The sequence below is a fragment of the Rhinoraja longicauda genome, chromosome 3 (genome assembly GCF_053455715.1).
Source record: "Rhinoraja longicauda isolate Sanriku21f chromosome 3, sRhiLon1.1, whole genome shotgun sequence".
Classification (NCBI taxonomy): Eukaryota; Metazoa; Chordata; class Chondrichthyes; order Rajiformes; family Arhynchobatidae; genus Rhinoraja; species Rhinoraja longicauda.
In genome coordinates, this window is record NC_135955.1 from 6,451,119 (window position 1) to 6,473,856 (window position 22,738).

At 46.4% G+C, this 22,738-nt stretch overlaps 1 protein-coding gene across 1 annotated transcript in view; it reads left to right on the forward strand.

Annotated features, from left to right (window-relative positions):
- Positions 1-9,151, forward strand: part of uba6 (ubiquitin like modifier activating enzyme 6) — a 148,186-nt gene extending 139,035 nt beyond the window's left edge. Inside the window, exons 31-33 of the mRNA XM_078431305.1 lie at positions 223-310; positions 4,570-4,664; positions 7,374-9,151. Of these exons, the coding sequence (XP_078287431.1) occupies positions 223-310; positions 4,570-4,664; positions 7,374-7,509 (319 nt within the window). The 3' untranslated portion in view covers positions 7,510-9,151. The remainder of the gene's footprint in view (positions 1-222; positions 311-4,569; positions 4,665-7,373) is intronic.
- Positions 9,152-22,738: the final 13,587 nt, after the last annotated feature.

Genomic DNA, 22,738 nt, shown 5'->3' on the forward strand with positions numbered 1-22,738 from the left:
CGGGGAATAGAAGGATCTGTATCACAGTAGGCAGAGGAGATTAGTTTAACTTGGCGTTATATTTGGTGCAGACATTGTTTGCCAATGAACCTGTTCCTGTGCTGTTCTGTTCGATGCACTTATTACGGCAAACCAATGGATTTGAGCATGTTGACCTTTCTAAATACAGCTGAATAAAAACAACCATCCTAATATCTGATCCTTTTTTTTCTGTGGGAATAGGAATGACATTTCATTTACAATCTGGGATCGCTGGACAATTTATGGAGCAGCAGACTTTACGCTGTTAAATTTCATAGATGCTGTGAAAGTAAGAAACTTTATTCAACTTGTTTGTAAGTTTCCACATTATGTCAAGGTCTAAATTTTTTTAAAAATAGGAATGAAGAGCTTATGGATAGTTTTGTTCTGAGTTTTTAGATTTAGAGATACAGCGCGGAAACAGGCCCTTCGGCCCACCGGGTCCGCACCGCCCAGCGATCCCCGCACATTAACACTATCCTACACACACTAGGGACAATTTTTTACATTTGCCCAGCCAATTAACCTACACACCGGTACGTCTTTGGAGTGTGGGAGGAAACCGAAGATCTCGGAGAAAACCCACGCAGGTCACATAAAATAACATAACATAACATAACATAACATAACATAACATAACATAACATAACATAACAACACTTTATTGTCATTCGGCACAACACCGAACGAAATTCCAGCAGTCACACAAAACACAGCAAAAAAGAAAAGAACACAGGACACCCGACCCCAACACAAACATCCATCACAGTGACTCCAAACACCCCCTCACTGTGATGGAGGCAACAAAACTTCCCCTTTCTTCCCCCCGCACCCACGGTCAGGCAGCTCGACCCCTACCGAGGCAACCGACACGCACAGCCCCCGCAAGAGGATGGAAGGCCCCGCGGCCGAGCCGCACCGGGCACCGAAACGTCCCGCGGTCGCACCGGGCACTGAAACGTCCCGCGGCCGAGCCGCACCGGGCACTGAAACGTCCCGCGGCCGAGCCGCACCGGGCACTGAAACGTCCCGCGGCCGAGCCGCACCGGGCACTGAAACGTCCCGCGGCCGAGCCGCGCTGGCGATGTTAAGTCCAGCGGCCGAGCCGCACCGGGCACCGAAACGTCCCGCGGCCGAGCCACGCTGGCGATGTTAAGTCCAGCGGCCATGCCGCGCCGGGCACTGAAACGTCCCGCGGCCGCACCGGGCGATGTTAAGTCCAGCGGCCGAGCCGCACCGGGCACTGAAACGTCCGGCGGCCGCGCCGGCGATGTTAAGTCCCGCAGCCGAGCCGCGCCGGGCGATGGAAGGCCCCGCGGGCGAGCTGCGCCCCGGGGAAGAGACCTAATAAAATAAAGGTTTCCTCCCGCCCCACCCCACACCCTACACTCCCCCCACACCCCACACCCCCACCACACATACACAGCCAAAAACAGAAACAAAAACCATCCCAACACCGACACAAACAAAAAAATGAAAAAAAGACAACAGACTGCCAGAGAGCCGCAGCCATTAGGCGCAGCCAACTCCTCCCCAGGTCACGGGGAGAATGTACAAACTCCGTACAGACGGCGCCCGTGGTCAGGATCGAACCTGATCCTGAATGTGCCCGTTGCAATTCTATAGATATGAGGAGGGCAATAATTTACTACCACTATAGCAAGTCAGTATGATTTGTAAATGCAATTTGGTGGAAGCAAGATTTCGCAAGTTCCAAAGATGAATAGAATTTGTAGTCAAAAAGGACAATTTTTCAGCACGACGGAGAAAAAATAAATAGGAAAGAAGAGCTTGTGGATAGTTTTGTTCTGAGTTGTTATTAAAATGGCTTTTTAAAGGCACACTTGTATCATTACATGTTTTATGAAGCAGTTCCAACTTCAAAGAAATGCAGAAGTGTGGATATTACTCGACAGATTTTTCAGCTGGCTTCAGCAGAGGCCCAGTAGAAGATGCATGGCATCTGTCATATATCTTCTTATGGCTGTTATCAAGCATCATTCTGAAAACGCTGGACGGCTGTAAAACACTCTCGAAAAATCACAGTACTTGGGACAAAATCGTTGGTTAATCACAGACTGAACCATGCTCCAGGGATTAATATTGAACTAAAAACCATTTTAATAACAACTCATAACAAAACTACCCACAAGCTCTTCTATCCTTTTTACTCCATCGTGCTGAAAAATGTTCCTTTTTGACTGCAAATTCTATTCATCTTTGGAACTTGCGAAATCTTGCTTCCACCAAAATGCATTTACAAATCATACTAACTTGCTTTGGTGGTAGTAAATTATTGCCCTCCTCATATCTGTAGAATTGCAACGGGCACATTTGTCTCATCTCAACGGGGGAGAAGGTCCAAACTCCGTACGGACAAATCGCTAGTCGGCGCGGACTTGGTAGACCGAAGGGCCTATTTCCATGTTGTATCTCTAAACTAAACTAAAGACGCCTGATGATTTTGAAAATAGCTGGGAGGTCAGAACTGCACCTACTTCTCCAAGTGTGGTCTCACCAACAACCTGCACAGGTACATCACGGCGTCCTATCTTTTGCACAAAACACCCTTCCCAATGAAAGCAAGCATACCAAAGGCCACCTTCGCCATCCTGGCAGCTTTCTGGGAATCATGTATCTGTATTCCCAGTTCTCCCTGTTCCACCAAATACTATTTACCGTAAATCCTTCCCTGGTTTGATAGAACAAAGTGCAAACCTAATTTTAGTCAAGAGTTAAATTCCATTTGCCGTTCCTTGGCCTAACCCTCCCATGACCCTAATGTAATGGGGCAAATGCAAGCAAATGGTATTTGTTTAAATGGAGCATCTTGATTAGCTCGGACTAGTTGTGTCAAAGGTCATGTTTCTATGCTGTATAACTATGATCTTACTATTACCTACTTCCAAAAAAATGCAATGCCATGCACTTGCTCACAGCTTGTACTAGAGACTAAAGACTAGGCTTGTATTCACTCGAGTTTAGAAGGATGAGAGGGAATCTTATAGAAACATATAAAAAAATATAAAAGGAATTATAAAATTATAAATTATAAATTATACAAGCTAGATGCAGGAAAAATGTTCCCAATGTTGGGCGAGTCCAGAACTAAGGGCCACAGTCTTAGAATAAAGGGGAGGCCATTTAAAACTGAGGTGAGAAGGAACTTTTTCAACCAGAGAGTTGTGAATTTGTGGAATTCTCTGCCACAGAGGGCAGTGGAGGCCAAATCACTGGATGGATTTAAGAGAGAGTTAGATGGAGCTCTTTTTGAATTCAGCACCCATTGTTGTGAAACTTTGTCTTGAGCATTAAGCCGCGCTAATATTTCATGCTTTCTGAAAGCCCAAACATAACATGTCCGCTCCATGTACTTTTACCTTCACACCCAGTAACTACTTCAAAGATCTAATTAAATCAGCCAGGTAATGTTATGGCTTTCCAACAGTTTCTCTGTCACTATTGGCATGCATCCAGATACTCTCCAATTACATGGCTGGTGTCCATTTCATGTTTGGAATACATCAATAGACAATAGGTGCAGGAGTAGGCCATTCGCCCCTTCGAGCCGTTCAGTGTGATCATGGCTGATCATTCACAATCAGTACCCCGTTCCTGCCTTCTCCCCATACCCCCTGACTCCGCTATCCTTAAGAGCTCTATCTAGCTCTCTCTTGAATGCATCCAGAGAATTGGCCTCCACTGCCTTCTGAGGCAGAGAATTCCACAGATTCACAACTCTCTGACTGAAAAAGTTTTTCCTCATCTCCGTTCTAAATGGCCTACCCCTTATTCTTAAACTGGGGCCCCTGGTTCTGGACTCCCCCAACATCGGGAACATGTTTCCTGCCTCTAACGTGTCCAATTCCTTAATAATCTTGTATGTTTCAATAAGATCTCCTCTCATCCTTCTAAATTCCAGTGTATACAAGCCCAGTCGCTCCAGTCTTTCAACATACGACAGTCCCGCCATTCCGGGAATTAACCTGGTGAACCTACGCTGCACGCCCTCAATAGCAAGAATATCCTCAAATTTGGAGACCAAAACTGCACACAGTACCCCAAGTGTGGTCTCACTAGGGCCCTGTACAACTGCAGAAGGACCTCCTTGCTCCTATACTCAACTCCTCTTTACATAAAGGCCAACATTCCATTAGCTTTTTTAACTTTGGTTTGGTTCACTTTGGTCTTTTATTTCAATTCATCTTTTGTTACCTAACTCCTTCTGCATTCAAGTCTACAGAGTTGGATTGGAACCCACAACCTTCAAAGGCTGGGGTGCCTACACCTAATAATGTTATTTATGTGAATTAATTTGTTTGTCTCAGATAACAACATGCAATTTAATGGAATACAGGTTTCTGACTACTGCCGACAGGTAGTTGAGGCAGGGACTATAACAATTAAACGTACATGGTAGGACAGGTTTAGAGGGATATGGGCCAGGTGCAGGCATGTTAGACTGGTGTTGGTTGGAGTAGGCAAGTTGGCCTGAAGGGCATGTTTCCATGACTGTAATATAATGGAGTCTGTTCTTTTGCACTGCAGGAGACCTATAAGGTTGAGCCAATGATGGTGGTACATGGAGTGAAGATGTTGTACGTGCCTGTCATGCCAGGGCATGTGAAACGACTGAAGTTAACGTAAGTAACTCCCTAAAGGTAATGGGCTGTTGGCCAGTAAATATTTGATAGCTTAGTTTAGTTTAATTTGGAGACACAGTGCAAAAACAGGCCCTTCGGCCCACCGAGTCCGCGCCGACCAGCGATCCCCACACACACGAATGTTATCCTACACACACTAGGGACAATTTATAATTATACCATGCCAATTAACCTGCAAACCTGTACATTTTTGGAGTGTGGGAGGAAATCGGAGATCCCAGAGAGCACGGTGGCGCAGCGGTAGAGTTGCCGCCTTACAGCGAATGCAGCGCCGGAGACTCGGGTTCCATCCCGACTACGGGCGCCGTCTGTACGGAGTTTGTACGTTCTCCCCGTGACCTGTGTGGGTTTTCTCCGAGATCTTCGGTTTCCTCCCACACTCCAAAGACGTGCAGGTATGTAGGTTAAATGGCTTGGTAAATGTAAAAATTGTCCCTAGTGTGTGTAGGATAGTGTTAATGTGTGGGGATCGCTGGTCGGCGCGGACCCGGTGGGCCGAAGGGCCTGTTTCCGCGCTGTATCTCTAAACTAAAAAAACCCACACAGGTCACGGGGAGAATGTACAAACTGCGTAGAGACAAGCACCCATGGTCGGGACCGAACCCTGGCGCTGTACGGCAGCAACTCTACCGCTGCGCCACCGTGCTGCCCTTTGAAGTTTCTGTGCATTAGGCTCTAGGCTGCCATTGTTTGAATTGGCATGGATTGGATTGGCAGGTCAACCTAAGCTATCTATCCTGAATCGTGGTTTGATATCTGCCCACTGATGGGATGTAATTTTCCTCCACCTTTGTCATGAGGACTCATTGCATTCACTGTTGATTTTAGGGTAACTTGCAGCAACTGATTAACACCTGCGTGTCTTTGGGATTATGGGGGGAAGCTGGCGGGAACTCAGGCAAAACCGACACGGGATCAGATCAAACCCAGGTCACTGGAGCGATACACCAGCAGCATTAACGTCTACACTACTGAGCCACACCATTCAGTACAGCATTCATACGCAATGCAAACGAGCCGTGAAAACAAGTAAAGGAGAGGAGTTGAGTATCAGAGCAAAGAGGTCCTTCTGCAGTTGTACAGGGCCCTAGTGAGACCGCACCTGGAGTACTGTGTGCAGTTTGGGTCTCTAAATTTGAGGAAGGATATTCTTGCTATTGAGGGGGTGCAGCGTAGGTTTACTAGGTTAATTCCAGGAATGGCGGGACTGTTGTATGTTGAAAGACTGGAGCGACTGGGCTTGCATACACTGGAATTTAGAAGGATGAGAGGGGATCTTATTGAAACATATAAGATTTTTAAGGGATTGGACACGCTAAAGGCAGGAAACATGTTCCCAATGTTGGGGGAGTCCAGAACCAGGGGCCACAGTTTAAGAATAAGGGGTAGGCCATTTAGAACGGAGATGAGGAAAAACTTTTTCAGTCAGAGAGTTGCAAATCTGTGGAATTCTCTGCCTCAGAAGGCAGTGGAGGCCAATTCTCTGGATGCTTTCAAGAAAGAGTTAGATAGAGCTCTTAAGGATAGCGGAGTCAGGGGGTATGGGGAGAAGGCAAGAACGGGGTACTGATTGAGAATGATCACATTGAATGGGGGTGCTGGTTCAAAGGGCCGAATGGCCTCCTCCTGCACCTATTGTCTATTGCTGGTATCTACAATTAATAATCTCACTTAGAAGCTGTGCACGAGGGGCTGGTGTGAGAAATATCTCAAGCTGGTGCAGCTGGATTTCAGAGCTGAGGCATGATGTTTGTGTGTAATAGAGAGTAGTATATTTACCCAATGTACTTATTCATAAACTACAGAGTGAAGCATTCAAAGATCAGCATTATTTATTCCAAATCAACTAAGATCGCAATGTTATTTTTTGGGGAGTTAACCTTTGCTTAACTTTCTGTTACAGCAGTGGGTAAATTGCTTGCTTATCACTGATGGAAATTTATTTTTTCATTTACATCTTTAATTGAATAAGCATCAAACATCTGCTCAGTAACTTTATCTATATGTTAGGAAGTTCATAATTGGAAAAGTCTCGCCAGTAAGCTTTAACGTCTACACCTCAGTAAAGTACTGCTGGAGGTTAATCGTTTGGATAAATGAACACGAAAACGAAATTGCAGTTACAGGAAATACTGAAAACGCTGGAAACATTCGGCAGATCAAACAACACACACTCAAAGAGAAACGGAATCAATATTTCGGGTTAAATATTGTTTTGCTTATGTTTCCCTATTTCTGAGAAAGTGTCAAACCATGTCTCCATTTGTCCTTTCTCATAAGTTTTTTTACGTGGCAAAATAACTGCAGATGCTGGTACAAATCGAAGGTATCACAAAATGCTGGAGTAACTCAGCGGGTCAGGCTGCATCTCTGGAGAGAAGGAATGGGTGACGTTTCAGACTGAAGAAGGGTCTCGACCCGAAAGGCCACCCATTCCTCTTCTCCTGAGATGCTGCCTGACCCGCTGAGTTACTCCAGCATTTTGTGGTACCTTAGCTTTTACGTGGCATCATTTGAAAAAGAGCAGCGCATTATTCAGTCTTGGCAGATGGAACGATGCATCTATGAAACACTTTTGGCACTGATATCAGCCTTTGCCACTGGCTGAGTTTGAGAAGGGCAGTAATGGGATACAATCCTTTGATAAATCCATGATAACCATTACATGTACATATATTCCCACTCCAGGATGCAGAAGCTTGTGAAATCAACAGTGGACAAAAAGTACGTTGACTTGACTGTATCATTTGCTGCCGAATCTGATGGTGATGACGATTTACCAGGTCCTCCAGTGAGATATTATTTCAGACCTGAGGCGAATTGAGCCCAGATGCTGCAAATTTGCACAGAGGATTAAAAGCACCCACTCTATTTACTTGTACTGTGATGTAAATGGCTCTCTAATCTCTTACATTTGTCTTCAGGTGCAGACTGTCTTAACAGCGGTAATAAAATCTGTGTTTTCAAATAGTTTGGTCTGCACATTGTATTCTGATGCAGTCAAGGTGGTTCATACTGACAATCATAATGGATATCTTTTTGAATCATTCATAGTGTAAGAGCTATTTCAGACCGAACAAGGTTCTATTTTTCCCCCTGTACGAAAGTTGTAAAGCAAGTGTAAGAAACAGAAGGTTGGCTGTGGCTGTCAACTGCACAACGACAAGAATGTCCATTAAACAAATTCCCTATCTTATAGTCTTAATGCAGTGAGTAAAAGAAAGATGAAAATTCCAATGATTTCATATCTACATAAACTCATGGATTTGCCGATTTTTAAAAAAAGTTCACATTTTTGATTTGCACTAAAAATGAATGCTTAAGATTTTATCATTTTTGTCTACCTTTTGCGATTGACCACACTTGACTACATTTTGGCTGCTACATGCTGTTATTTTTATATATGTCCACATTAATATAAGTCAAAGATCAATGATTCTTAAAGTAAAAGTAATGGAATAATTCAAAACAAAATACAGCGTTTTTTGAAATATTTCCAGAAAGTTTGTGCAAGAGATATTCTTAAAAGAAACTTAGCGTGGTAAAATGTTATTATGTTCTGTTTTCCAAATGTGTTGTGTTAACCCCTGTAATTTCACAATTACACGACAGGTTTTAATAGTGTTTATTTTGTTCTTCGTAAATAACGTCACCGTCTAAATTGCGGGTTCTCTTTTCGAAAATATCTTTCCATATATAGTCTGTTTAGGAGCTTACGAAATGAACCCAACAACAAGGGTAGAACAAATGCTCCTTTGATTGTAAAGTGCTTGAGAATATCTTTGCATACCCTTGTTACATTTTCTTCAGTGCCAGTAATAGCTGGGTGATCCTGACTTCCGAGTGAGAAATTGTTGGTTCAAAAGGCCTGTTCACAATCTGCATGTGACACTGTTTGGAGTTGCAATCTTTTCAACAAAATAGTAAAGGAAATATTCAGATAGAGTCATAGAGTGTGTAAACAGGCCCTATATGGCCCAACTTGCCCACACCAACCAACATGTCCCATCTACACTAGTCCCTCTTGGTGCATTTGGCCCATATCCCTCTCAACCTGCCCTATCCACGTACCTGTCTAACTGCTTCTTGAATGTTGCGATAGTCCCAGCCTCAACTACCTCCTCCGGCAGCTCATTCCATACACCCACCACCCTTTGCGTGAGAAGGTTACCTCTTAGATTCCTGTTAAATCTTTTCCCCCTCACCTTAAACCAATGGTTCTCGATTTCCCCCACTCTGGGCAAGAGACCTTGTGCGTCCACCATATCTATTCCTCTCATGATTTTACACACCTCTAAAAGACCACCCACCCCTCATCGTCCTGTGCTGCAGGGAATAGAGTTCCAGCCTGTTCAACCTTACTTTCATAATAGACTCTCACAATAGTTCCGATGGCACTATTTGAAGGAAGGAGAGTTCTCGGTGGTATCTTAACCAATTTTATTGCTCAATAAAACTGTTGATATGGCCAATATATCATTGCAATTTTTTGACCAATGTAGAGAATAGTTGTTGTGTTTTTTGCAATACAAAAAAAAGTTTCAAAGAGTATTTCATTCGATGGTAAGGCACTTGGAGATGACCATAAGCTGTTAAAGTTGCTCTGTTTTGCCTGGATTCAAGAAATATTGGAACCATTTGCAGCATGCCGTACGTCTAAAACAATATTGCAGGCTGGCAGTGCACCGCAGAAATAGAACCTAGAATTGTACAGGCATAGAGTAGGTAAATGCGCAGAATATTTTGACCAGAGTAGGGAAATTGAGAACCAGAGTACATACGTTTATGGTGTGGGGGAAAGATTTAATAGGAACTTGAGGGGTAACTTTTTTACACAAAGTGTGGTGGGTAGATGGAGGAGGTAGTTGAGGCAGGTCCTGTCACAATGTTTAAGAAGCATTTACACAGGTACAGATGTAGGATAGGTTTAGTGGTGTATTGGGCAGGTGAGACTTGTGTAGATGGGGCAAGTTGGTTGGGAAGTTGGGCCGAAGGACCTTTTTTCCAAGCTGTGTGACTCTATTGTGTGCAGTTTTGGTCTTCTAATTTGAGGAAGGACTTCCTTGCTATTGAGGCAGTGCAGCGTAGTTTCACGAGGTTAATCCCTGGGATGGAGGGACTGTCATATGAGGAAAGATTGGAAAGACTGGGCTTGTATTCACTGGAGTTTAGAAGGATGTGTAGAGACGTATAAAATTATAAAAGGACTGGACAAGCTAGATACAGGAAAAATGTTCCCAATGTTGGGGAAGTCCAGAACCAGGGGACACAGTCTAAGAATAAAGGGGAGGCCATTTAAAACAGGTGAGAAGAAACTTTCCCACCCAGAGAGTTGTGAATTTGTGGAATTCGCTGCCACAGAGGGAAGTGGAAGCCAATTCAGTGGATGAATTTAAAAGTGAGTTAGATAGAGCTCTAGGGGCTAGTGGAATCAAAGGATTATGAGGAGAAGGCAGGCACAGGTTACTGATCGTAGATGACCAGCCATGATCACAATGAATGGCGGTGCTGGCTCGAAGGACCAAATGGCCTCCTCCTACACCTATTTTCTATGTTTCTATGAACAGGCCTTTAGATCTGCAATGTCTGTGTCGATCATCATGCCAATTATTACTAATCCCATCTGCCTGCAAACTTTATATCTCTGTTCCCTGCCTGTTCATGTGTCTGCTTAAATGCTGCTTACATATTGATATTATATTGCTTCCACCACCTCCCCTGTAGTGTGTTCCAGGTACCCTTGTGAAAACAAACTTGCCTCGCATATAGACAATAGAAAATAGGTGCAGGAGAAGACCATTCGGCCCTCCGAGCCAGCACCATTCAATGTGACCATGGCTGATCATTCTCAATCAGTACCCCGTCCCTGCCTTCTCCCCATACCCCCTGACTCTGCTATCCTTAAGAGCTCTATCTAGCTCTCTCTTGAATGTATTCAGAGAATTGGCCTCCACTGCATTCTGAGGCAGAGAATTCCACAGATTCACAACTCTCCGACTAAAAAAGTTTTTCCTCATCTCTGTTCTAAATGGCCTACCCTTTATTCTTAAACTGTGGCCCCTGGTTCTGGACTCCCCCAACATTGGGAACATGTTTCCTGCCTCTAACGTGTCCAACCCCTTAATGATTTTATACGTTTCGATAAGATCCCCTCTCATCCTTCTAAATTCCAGTGTATACAAACCTAGTCGCTCCAGTCTTTCAACATATGACAGTCCCGCCATTCCGGGAATTAACCTAGTAAACCTACGCTGCACGCCCTCAATAGCAAGAATATCCTTCCTCAAATTTGGAGACCAAAACTGCACACAGTACTCCAGGTGCGGTCTCACTAGGGCCCTGTACAACTGCAGAAGGACCTCTTTGCTCCTATACTCAATTCCTCTTGTTATGAAGGCCAACATTCCATTGGCTTTCTTCACTACCTGCTGTACCTGCATGCTTCCTTTCAGTGACTGATGCACTAAGACACCCAGATCACGTTGTACGTCCCCTTTTCCTAACTTGACACCATTCAGATAATAATCTGCCTTCCTATTCTTACCACCAAAGTGGATAACCTCACACTTATGTACATTAAACTGCATCTGCCATGCATCCACCCACTCACACAACCTGTCCAAGTTACCCTGCAACCTCATAGCATCTTCCTCACCGTTCACACTGCCACCTAGCTTTGTATCATCGGCAAATTTGCTAATGGTACTTTTAATCCCTTCATCCAAGTCATTGATGTATATTGTAAATAGCTGCGGTCCCAACACCGAGCCTTGCGGTACCCCATTAGTCACTGCCTGCCATTCTGAAAGGGACCCATTTATCCCCACTCTTTGCTTTCTGTCTGTCAACCAACTTTCTATCCATGTCAGTACCCTACCTCCAATACCATGTGCTCTAATTTTGCCCACCAATCTCCTATGTGGGACCTTGTCGAAGGCTTTCTGAAAGTCGAGGTACACCACATCCACCGGCTCTCCCCTGTCAATTTTCCTGGCTACATCCTCAAAGAATTCCAGAAGATTAGTCAATCCATGCTGACTCGGAACAATCCTGTTACTGCGATCCAAATGCTCCGCAATTTCGTCTTTTATAATTGACGCCAGCATCTTCCCCACCACTGATGTCAGACTAACTGATCTATAACTTCCCGTTTTCTCTCTCCCTCCTTTCTTGAAAAGTGGGATAACATTAGCTATCCTCCAATCCACAGGAACTGACCCGGAATCTATAGAACATTGGAAAATCGCTAATGCGTCCACAATTTCTAGAGCCACCTCCTTAAGCACCCTGGGATGCAGACCATCAGGCCCTGGGGATTTATCAGCCTTCAGTCCCATCAGTCTACCCAAAACTTTTTCCTGCCTAATGTGGATTTCCCCCAGTTCCTCTGTCACCCTAGGATCTCTGGCCACTAGGAACATCTGGGAGATTGTTTGTATCCTCAGTGAAGACAGATCCAAAGTACCGGTTCAACTCGTCTGCCATTTCCTTGTTCCCCATAATAAATTCCCCTGCTACTGTCTTCAAGGGACCCACATTTGCCTTGACTATTTTTTTCCTCTTCACGTACCTAAAAAAGCTTTTGCTATCCTCCTTTATATTATTGGCTAGTTTACCCTCGTACCTCATCTTTTCTCCCCGTATTGCCTTTTTAGTTAACTTTTGTTGCTCTTTAAAGGAGCCCCAATCCCCTGGCTTCCCACTCTTCTTTGCTATGTTATACTTCTTCCCTTTTATTTTTATGCTGTCCCTGACTTCCCTTGTCAGCCACGGGTGCCTCTTACTCCCCTTAGAATCTTTCCTCCTCTTTGGGATAAATTGATCCTGCAACTTCTGCATTATTCCCAGGAATACCTGCCATTGCTGTTCCACAGTCTTCCCTGCTAGGGCCTCCTTCCAGTCAATTCTGGCCAGCTCCTGCCTCTGTAATCTTCTTTGCTATTCTGTAATACTGACACTTCCGATTTTCCCTTCTCCCTCTCAATTTGTAGAGTACAACTTATCATATTGTGGTCACTGCCTCCTAATGGCTCTTTTACCTCAAGTCCCCTTATCAGGTCAGGTTCATTACACAACACTAAATCCAGAATTGCCTTCTCCCTGGTAGGCTCCAGTACAAGCTGTTCTAAGAATCCATCTCGGAGACACTCCACAAACTCTCTTTCCTGGGGTCCATTACCAACCTGATTTTCCCAGTCTACCTGCATGTTAAAATCTCCCATGACCACCGTAGCATTACATTTGCAACATGCCAATTTTAGCTCCTGATTCAACTTGCACCCTATGTCGAGGCTACTGTTTGGGGGCCTGTAGATGACTCCCATTAGGGTCTTTTTACCCTTACAATTCCTCATCTCTATCCATACTGATTCTACATCTCCTGATTCTATGTCACTCCTTGCAAGGGAGTGAATACCATTCCTCACCATCAGAGCGACCCCACCCCCTCTCCCCACCTGCCTGTTTTTTCTGTATGTTGTGTACCCCTGAATATTCAGCTCCCAGCCCTGGTCTATTGTCTATTGGTCCTCTTGTAGCCATGTCTCAGTGATTCCCACAACATCATACTTGCCAATGTCTAACTGAGCCTCAAGCTCATCCACTTTATTTTTTATACTTCGCGCATTTAAATACAACACTTTAACCGGTATTAACCTCCCCTCTCCCACCGGTCACAATTGGCCCTGACCTTACTCTCATATCCCTTCTAGAACTTCCCTTCCCATTCATTCGAGAGTCCTTTGCAATTTCTCATGTATTCGCTTCCCCTTTAACTCCATCTCCATATTCCCAATTTGTCAACCCCTCCCCCCCACTACTTTGTTTAAACCCACACGTGTAGCACTAGCAAACCTACCTGCCAGAATGTTGGTCCCCCTGCTATTAAGGTGTAACCCGTCCCTTTTGTACAGGTTACCCCTACCCCAGAAGAGATCCCAGTGGTCTAGAAATCTAAATCCCTCCTCCCTGCAGCCATACATTCATATCCCCAATCTCTCTGTTCCTGCCCTCACCAGCCCGAGGTACAGGTAGCAGTCCAGAGATAACCACCCTCGACGTCCTACTTCTCAGTCTTCTTCCTAACTCTCTAAACTCACGTTGCAGTACCTCCTTCGTCTTGATGTCATTTGTGCCCACATGCACAACTACCTCCGGTTGATCGCCTTCCCTCGCTAGGATGTTCTGAAGCCGCCGCGTGATGTCTTGAACCCTGGCACCAGGGAGGCAACAGACCATCCTCAAGTCCCACCTGCCGCCACAGAATCTACTGTCTGTACCTCGGACAATGGAGTCACCCACTACTATGACTCTTCCTGACTTCGGTCTCCCCGGTCGAGTTTCCTTGCCTGGGTTAGAACCGCCAACACGACTGCTGCTCGGACTAGAAGCGTCTTCTGCCCCGACAGCTCCCAAGAGGGTGCACCTGTTTGCAATAGGCACAGCCACCGGGGTCTCCTCTAGTCCATGTTTACTTCCCTTTGAAACGGTCTCCCACCTTCGCTCGACATGGACCCTTGGCGTGACAGCCTCACAGTAGGTCCTGTCCAGGAAACTCTCGCATTCCCGGATGGCCCTGAGGTCATCCAGCTGCTTCTCCAACTCCACAACACGTCCATTCAGGAGCCACACCTGGACACAGTTCTTGCAGGTGTAGCTCCCAGAAGCACCAGCAGTGTCCCTACCTTCCCACATCCTGCAGGAAACACACTGCACCAACTTGTGCGCCATCAATTTGGTGTCGAAAACAATTCCGGCTCAAAAAACAAGCGTAACCTCCTCGCCGAAGACGCACAGCCGAAGACTCGCACTTCACTCACCGGCACTTCACTCACAAGGACCTTCACTCACCGGGCACTTCACTCACAAGGACCTTCACTCACAAGGCACTTCACTCACAAGGCACTTCACTCACGGGGCACTTCACTCACCGGGCACTTCACTCACGGGGCTGCACCCCTTGTGCAAGCCTTGCTTATATCAGCCACTAAATTACTTAAATGGCCAATTTACCGATCGTCTGCTTTAATTGATCAACCAATCTCACTTCTATGCTGCCTTCCTGACCAGCTTGGAGTGTCCTCTTGGCGCTCTTTTTAATCTGCCTTTTGCACTGCAATTAACACTTACTTTTGTTCTCAGCCAACGGGCGTCCTTGCTCTGCTCCCGAACTTTTCAAACTCCTTTAAACTTTACCTGGTCACTTTAAAGCCATGTCTTCGGTTGTTTGATATCTTCACCTTGAGACAAAGGGTCTTGATATCTACCCTAGTTATAGAGACATAGAAAATAGGTGCAGGTGGAGGCCATTCGGCCCTTTGAGCCAGCACCGCCATTCATTGTGATCATGGCTGATCATCCACAATCAGTAACCCGTGCCTGCCTTCTCCCCACATCCCTTGATTCCGCTAGCCCCCAGAGCTCTATCTAACTCTCTCTTAAATCCATCCAGTGAATTGGCCTCCACTGCCCTCTGTGGCAGAGAATTCCACAAATTCACAACTCTCTGGGTGAAAAAGTTCCTTCTCACCTCAGTTATGCTTCTGACGAATTAATATTTTTATCAGGTTGCCCCTCAGCCATCGACAGTCCAGAGGAAATAATCCACGTTTGCCCGCTCTCTGTGTTTATAGTAGCTGCTTCTTTCTAATCCAGGCAACATCCCGGTGAACAGCGTCTATACCGCCTCCAAAGCCTCAACATCCTCCGTCTAATACAGCAACCAGAATCTGCAGTGTGAATACTCTGAATTTAATTGGAAGCAAATCAAGGGAAGTAAGAAGCAGGTGGTTAAATAATGGCTGACCAACAAAGGCCAACACATCCTTCGCGCCAAGTTGAAGCTCCATCCTAAAGTTCAAAGTGAACCCTACAGAGACCAGATACATGTTAATAGACAATAGGTGCAGGAGGAGGCCATTCGGCCCTTCGAGCCAGCACCGACCGCCATTCAATGTGATCATGGCTGATCATTCTCAATCGGTACCCCATTCCTGCCTTCGCCCCATACCCCCTGACTCCGCTATCCTTAAGAGCTCTATCTAGCTCTCTCTTGAATGCATTCAGAGAATTGGCCTCCACTGCCTTCTGAGGCAGAGAATTCCACAGATTCACAACTCTGACTGAAAAAGTTTTTCCTCATCTCAGTTCTAAACTTAAGTATGGTTTAAGATCTATTTTCTCAACTGCAGAATGAACTCCTTTCACTATGTATATGAGGAGACGAAGGAGATTGATGAAGGCAGGGCCATGGATGTTATGTATAGAGATTGTACTGAGGCTTCTGGTAGTCTAAGAGACAAGTCAAGGATCAAGTGTTTTATTGTTAAATTGCCCTGTGGAACAATGAAGTTCTTACTTGTTGTGGCACAACAGATATGCAAACATAGTTCTCTGTAAACACCAATAAACAATTTAACAATTCAGTATATTTTTAAAAAAACTAATAGTGGACAAAATCAATAAAAAAACAATGCCACCAGGTCTATGTATTTGGAGCTTAGTTGGAGGTTGCAGTGTTTAATAGCCTGGTGGTTGTTGGGAAGAAGGATCTTCATGTTAGGCTGATCCACAAGATGCATGGGGTTCATGATGAATTGGTCATATGGATTCAGAACTGGCTGCAGGCCTGTGACCAGTGGAATCTGCAGCGATCTTTACTGGGACCTCTGCTGTTTGACAATAGACAATAGGTGCAGGAGTCGGCCATTCGGCCCTTCGAGCCAGCACCGCCGCCATTCACCGCGATCATGGCTGATCATGCACAATCAGTACCCCGTTCCTGCCTTCTCCCCTCATATCCCTTGACTCCGCTATCATTAAGAGCTCTATCTAACTCTCTCTTGAAAGCAGCCAGAGAATTAGCCTCCATTGCCTTCTGAGGCAGAGAATTCTTGGTTCTTGGTCCTCCAAAATATTCCAAATCAAATTTAAACTGGAGGTGGCGGAGTATGGACTTAAGCAAGAAGGGCTTCTTGGAGAAGAAGAGCTGCCTTAGATTTAGTTGTGTCTGGTTGAGTAACTACAGTAGGGTGAAGACTATTCCATGCTTTAATTGTGCGAGGGGAGAATGAATTTCTACACACATCTGTCTTGATCGCTGGTATCTCAAATTGAATCGAATGCCCTCATCTACTGATAGATAGGTTTAGGTTTGGTATAGATGTGGTAATCTATGTCGAGCTGACCATTTAACATTTCACAGCTTCACAACTCTGAGTGAAAAAGTTTTTCCTCATCTCAGTTCTAAATGGCCTACCCCTTATTCTTAAACTGTGGCCCCTGGTTCTGGACTCCCCCAACATTAGGAACATGTTTCCTGCCTCTGGCTTGTCCAATCCCTTAATAATCTTATATGTTTCAATAAGGTTCCCTCTCATCCTTCTAAATTCCAGTGTATACAAGCCCAGTCGCTCCAGTCTTTCAACATACGGGCGGCACGGTGGCGCAGCGGTAGAGTTGCTGCCTTACAGCGAAATGCAGTGCCGGAGACTCAGGTTCGATCCTGACTACGGGCGCCGTCTGTACGGAGTTTGTGCGTTCTCCCCGTGACCTGCGTGGGTTTTCTCCGAGATCTTCGGTTTCCTCCCACACTCCAAAGACATACAGGTATGTAGGTTAATTGACTGGGTAAATGTAAAAATTGTCCCTAGTGGGTGTAGGATAGTGTTAGTGTGCGGGGATCGCTGGGCGGCGCGGACTTGGAGGGCCGAAAGGGCCTGTTTCCGCGCTGTATCTCTAAATCTCTAAATCTAAATACGACAGTCCCGCCATCCCGGGAATTAACCTAGTGAACCTACGCTGCACGCCCTCAATAGCAAGAATATCCTTCCTCAAATTTGGAGACCAAAACTGCACACAGTACTCCAGGTGTGGTCTCTCTAGGGCCCTGTACAACTGCAGAAGGACCTCTTTGCTTCTATACTCAACTCCAAAAGAAAATACTGACGCTCCGACTTCTAACACAGTTCGGCCAAAGGGCATGTTCCTGAGCTGTATCACTGTGTCGAAAGGAAATGCAGATGCAGATGCAGACACCAAAGACAGACACAAAATGCTGGAGTAACTCAGCGGGACAGGCAGCATCTCTGGAGAGAAGGAGTGGTTTTTGAAGAAAAACAATGTTTTGGGTCGAAACCCTTCTTCAGAATTTGTGTGGTTTGCAGCAATGTAGGTTTAAAGTTGATTTTATAGGAATTAAGGGGTAACTTTTTCACACAAAGTTTGGCGGGTGTATGGAATGAGGCAGGGACTATTGCAATGTTTATGAAGCAATTGGGCAGGTACATGGATAGGACATGTTTAGAGGTATATGGGCCAAACACAGGCAAGTGGGACTAGTGTAGATGGGGCACGTTGGTTGCTGTGGACAAGTTGGGCCGAAGGGCCTGTTTCCACACTGCATGACTCTCTGACTCTAATGTCAGAATGGTTAAGTTAAGCACCTAGTTTAACTGCATGCTGCCCTCGTTTGAAAGCTTTCATTTAAGTATATTTCGGGATGGCTGCATTTCCAATTTGCAAACTATCCGGTTTACAAACTGTTCTCGGGGACTGTCATATCCTGGGGAGAATGTGTAATAGTAAACCCATGTTGGAGGGTCTAGTTTCTGTAGAAGCCTTGAAGTCAGGTCAGGGTTCAGCAGATGCACCCACTTTAATACCTGTGTAACAACGGCTGGAAAGCACCAAACAATTGTACAACAACAGCGATACTATTGCGAATCAGCCAGGAGCTAACCTGTAAATGGTTGACAATGCCTTTGTTTACCAATACTGTTGATTGGGATTGCCCTCAATGCATGTTCAGTTGTTTAAGGTTAAGAAAGAAAGTAAGCTAGAATGCCAAACTCAAAATAACAACGGGCGCAGCGGTAGAGTCGCTGCCTTACATCACTTGCAGCGCCAGAGTCCCGGGTTCCATCCCGACTGCGCGTGCTGTCTGTACGGAGTTTGTACGTTCTCCCCGTGACACCATGGGCTTTCTCCGAGATCTTCAGTTTTCTCCCACCATCCCAAGACATACAGGTATGTAGGTAAATTGGCTTGGTAAATGTAAAAAATTGTCTTTCTTAGTCTTTCTTTCTTTCACGTCCATCATTCAAATGTTTCATCACTGTCATCATCTGTCCTGAAAAGGGGGCAAGCTTCCGGCGACAATCAGTGGGAGCCTCACTTGTACAGTAGACGATGTTGGTAGCAGAATTAGCTCGGGACACTTCCAGTTTCCAGCCCCACCACATGGGCGCTTCTGCTATGGGGCCATTGTCCTTAGTGTGTGTAGGATAGGGTTCATATGCGGGGATCGCTGGTCAGTGCGGACTTAGTGGGCTGAAGGGCCTGTTTCCCCGCTGTATCTCTAAACTAAACTAAAATCTATACACTAAAGCTCTTGTTTTTTTGTTTGTTTGTTCCTGAACTACAGCCAAACCGGTACATGATAGAGCGACAATTTTAGCCCCACCTTACTCACCATCGTCCCTTTGGTGCTAATGGAAGATGTTTCATTGAAACCAGTGTTATATTTTTAAAGTTATTCACATTTTAAAGTTTAAATCTATCTCCTTGGGAGGGGGGGTTGGGGAGGAGGTAGGATAAGGGGGGTTGAGGGGGATGGAGTGGGGGGGGGGAGGGAAAGAGGTGGAGGGGAAGGAGGGGAGAGGAGGGGGAGGGGGGGAGGAGAGGGTGCTGGACCAATGCAGGAGAGGTTTGGGCCCAACTTGGTCTAGTAAACGCCAACATCTGATCAGTATTGCATGTAGGTTTTGCTCAACGTCTTCCTGTTCGTGGTATAGGTAACACAGGAATTAAAGCCTTCTTCACCACAGTGGTTTCCAACGGGCCAGGCTGCATCTCTGGAGAACATGAATTGGTGACATTTTGGGTCGGGACCCTTCTCCAGACTTCTGTCCTTCTGATCCTTGTTGCAACATCATCACCCTAGGGGTTCTGGAATATTCCAAGTCTTATACTCTTATTATTAAACTAGTGGTGTACACAGAGGATAGGCTGCCTTCACCTTCAAAGCGCCATTTTCCCAAGGAGACCCTGCCCAGTGAACTGGTTATTTGGTCATGATCCATTGGCCATCCTTAACCACTGCTGCAAGGACAACTAACTGTAAGTGATATGTGAGGATGGCAGACGATGTTAAGAACAATTGTGAGGTGGACGCTGTGGGTCAGGCTCTCCTGAGGATGACTTCAGGTTAGCGTTGCCAACTGTCCTGTATTAGCCGGGACATCCCGTATTTTGGGCTACATTGGTTTGTTCCGTACGGGAGAGCCTTTGTCACGTATTAGGCCCGGGGGACGGGGTATGCCCGGACACTAGGACCGGACACTGTAGGTCCGGACACTGCGGGCCCGGTCACTCTAGGCCCGGTCACTCTAGGCCCGGTCACTGTAGGCCCGGTCACTAGGCCCGGACAGTGTAGGCCCGGTCACTGTAGGCCCTGACAGTGTAGGTTCAGAGGCCCAGGCACCACCTGACGGAGGTTGCGTAGCAACCCGCCTCCCGGCCCAGGCGGCCGCCATTGATGGAGGGTGAGCACATGGCCGCTGGTTGGGTGAGGTCACGTGGGGCGGTGATCTCACTTTGTCCCTTGTTTGGGAGTGAGATAGTTGGCAACCCCTAATTCAGGTGGGCATTGGAAGAGATGAGGAAGAATGGAAAGCTCAGCTGGCAGCAACGGTTGCCATTTCTCAACCCGCTACATTCATCTGCAACAAGTCCAGGAAAACCCGCCATGCCAACCTAGGTCTCCTGACGCATATCAGAAGATGGAGACACAAGGAAATGCAGATGCTGGACCGTTTCATAGAACACAAAGTGCTGGAGCAACTCAGCGGGTTAAGCAGCATCCCTGGAGGACATAAATAGGCAAAGTTGGGACCTTTCATCAGCACAAAATGTTACCGATCCATGTGTCAGAAGGAACTGAAGACACTGGTTTATACCGAAGATAGACCATAATGCTGTAGTAACTAAGCGGGTCGGGCAGCATCTCTGGAGAAACAGAATAGGTGGTATTAATGGTTGGAACCAGGCTGAAGGTAGGGGTGGTGTGTGGGGGGGGGGGGGGGGGGGGGTGGTGTGGGGGGGGGGGGGGTCAGTGGGGGAAGAATTTGAAGACAAGAAAAGGCAATAACAAATCAGGGCCGGCAACAGATGATCTCAGGAAGTGGGGAGCCCATAATGGTCAATGTTGGCTGGGGATAGTGTGATAACAATGATGTGAACAGTGGTACTGGTAGGATGACTGTCATAAGTGATAGGAGCTGAATTAGGCCATTCGGCACATCAAGTCTACTCCACCGTTCAATCACCGGCTGATCTACCCTTCACTCCATTCTCCGGCTTAACCTCTGACACCCGTACTAATCAAGAATCTACCTATCTCTGCCTTTAATATATCCACTGACTTGACTTCCACAGCCTTCTGCGGCAATGAATTCCACAGATTCACCACCCTCTGACTCAAGAAATTCCTTCTCATCCCCTTCCTAAAGGATCGTCCTTTAATTCTGAGGCTGTGACCTCTGGTCCTAGACTCTCCCACTAGTGGAAACATCCTGTCCACATCCACTCTATCCAAGCCTCTCACTCATCTGTAAGTTTCACTGAGGTTCCTCCTTATTTTGCTAAACTCCAGTGAGTGCAGGCCCAGTGCACTGGGCGGCACGGTAGCGCAGCGGTAGAGTTGCTGCTTTACAGCGAATGCAGCGCCGGAGACTCAGGTTCGATCCTGACTACAGGTGCTGCACTGTAAGGAGTTTGTACGTTCTCCCCGTGACCTGCGTGGGTTTTCTCCGAGATCTTCGGTTTCCTCCCACACTCCAAAGACGTACAGGTATGTAGGTTAATTGGCTGGGTTAATGTAAAAATTGTCCCTAGTGGGTGTAGGATAGTGTTAATGTACGGGGATCGCTGGGCGGCACGGACTTGGAGGGCCGAAAAGGCCTGTTTCCGGCTGTATATATATGATTGTAGCGACCATAGAGAATGGTCCAGGTCGTCGAACCCTCGGATTGGTCAGCGAGGTCACGTGGGAACGCGACCATGGGGATTGGTCCAGGGAACGACATCGCTGATTGGCCAGCGATGTCAGGTGCGCGTTTGGCGCCCGTTTTAGTCAGTTCGGCGAAGTCTTCAAGGAAGACAGTAAGTTTGTATTGGTTGTCCTGTACCTTGTTGTTTAACTCTGTATTCGTGTATTGCGGCTGCAATAAACTTCGTCTACAACCAACAAGTTTCGGACTCGCCATATTGGTGACCCCGACGTGATCTGGACGATCACCGACTGAGCAGGAACCCGACGCCTCGTTGACGATGGCTGAGCAGGGCACACCGGAGTCAAGCGCGGCAGGCGTTCATCTTCCGTTATTTTGGACGTACGCACCGCAAGCTTGGTTTATCCACGCCGAGGCTCAATTCCATATAAAGAAGGTGTCGGACGAGTCCACGAAGTACTTCTACCTCGTCAGCGCGCTATCGCCGGACACAACCAAGCGCGTGATGCGGTTCATCGTAAATTCACCAGCGGAAGATAAATACGAGGCCATGAAGAAGGTATTACTGCGAACCTTCGGGTTGAATAAGCATGGTGGTGCGGCAAAACTTCTGCACCTACCGGATCTTGGAGACCAACTGCCTTCCGTCCTCATGGCCGAAATGATGATGCTAGCCGGTGAGCATACGGATTGCCCGATGTTTGAACAGGCATTCCGCGAGAAACTTCCCGAGGATGTCCGACTGCTGCTTACGGATTGTTCTTTTAAGGACCCCGAAGCATATGCAGCGAAAGCGGACGCGCTCATAGCGGCAAAAAACAAGGCAAGTGGTTCAATCAACAAAGTCTCGACATCGGTCAGGTGCCGCTGCTGGCGGGCCGACCATGGGTCAGACAATTTCAAAAAACTGCAACTATTACTCCGTTCGGGTTGTTTGAATGGTTGCGTATGCCTTTCGGTTTAAAGAACGCGGCACAGGCTTTCCAGCGACTGATGGACCGCGTGGGCCGGGGTTTACCCTTTTTGTTTATTTATTTAGACGAC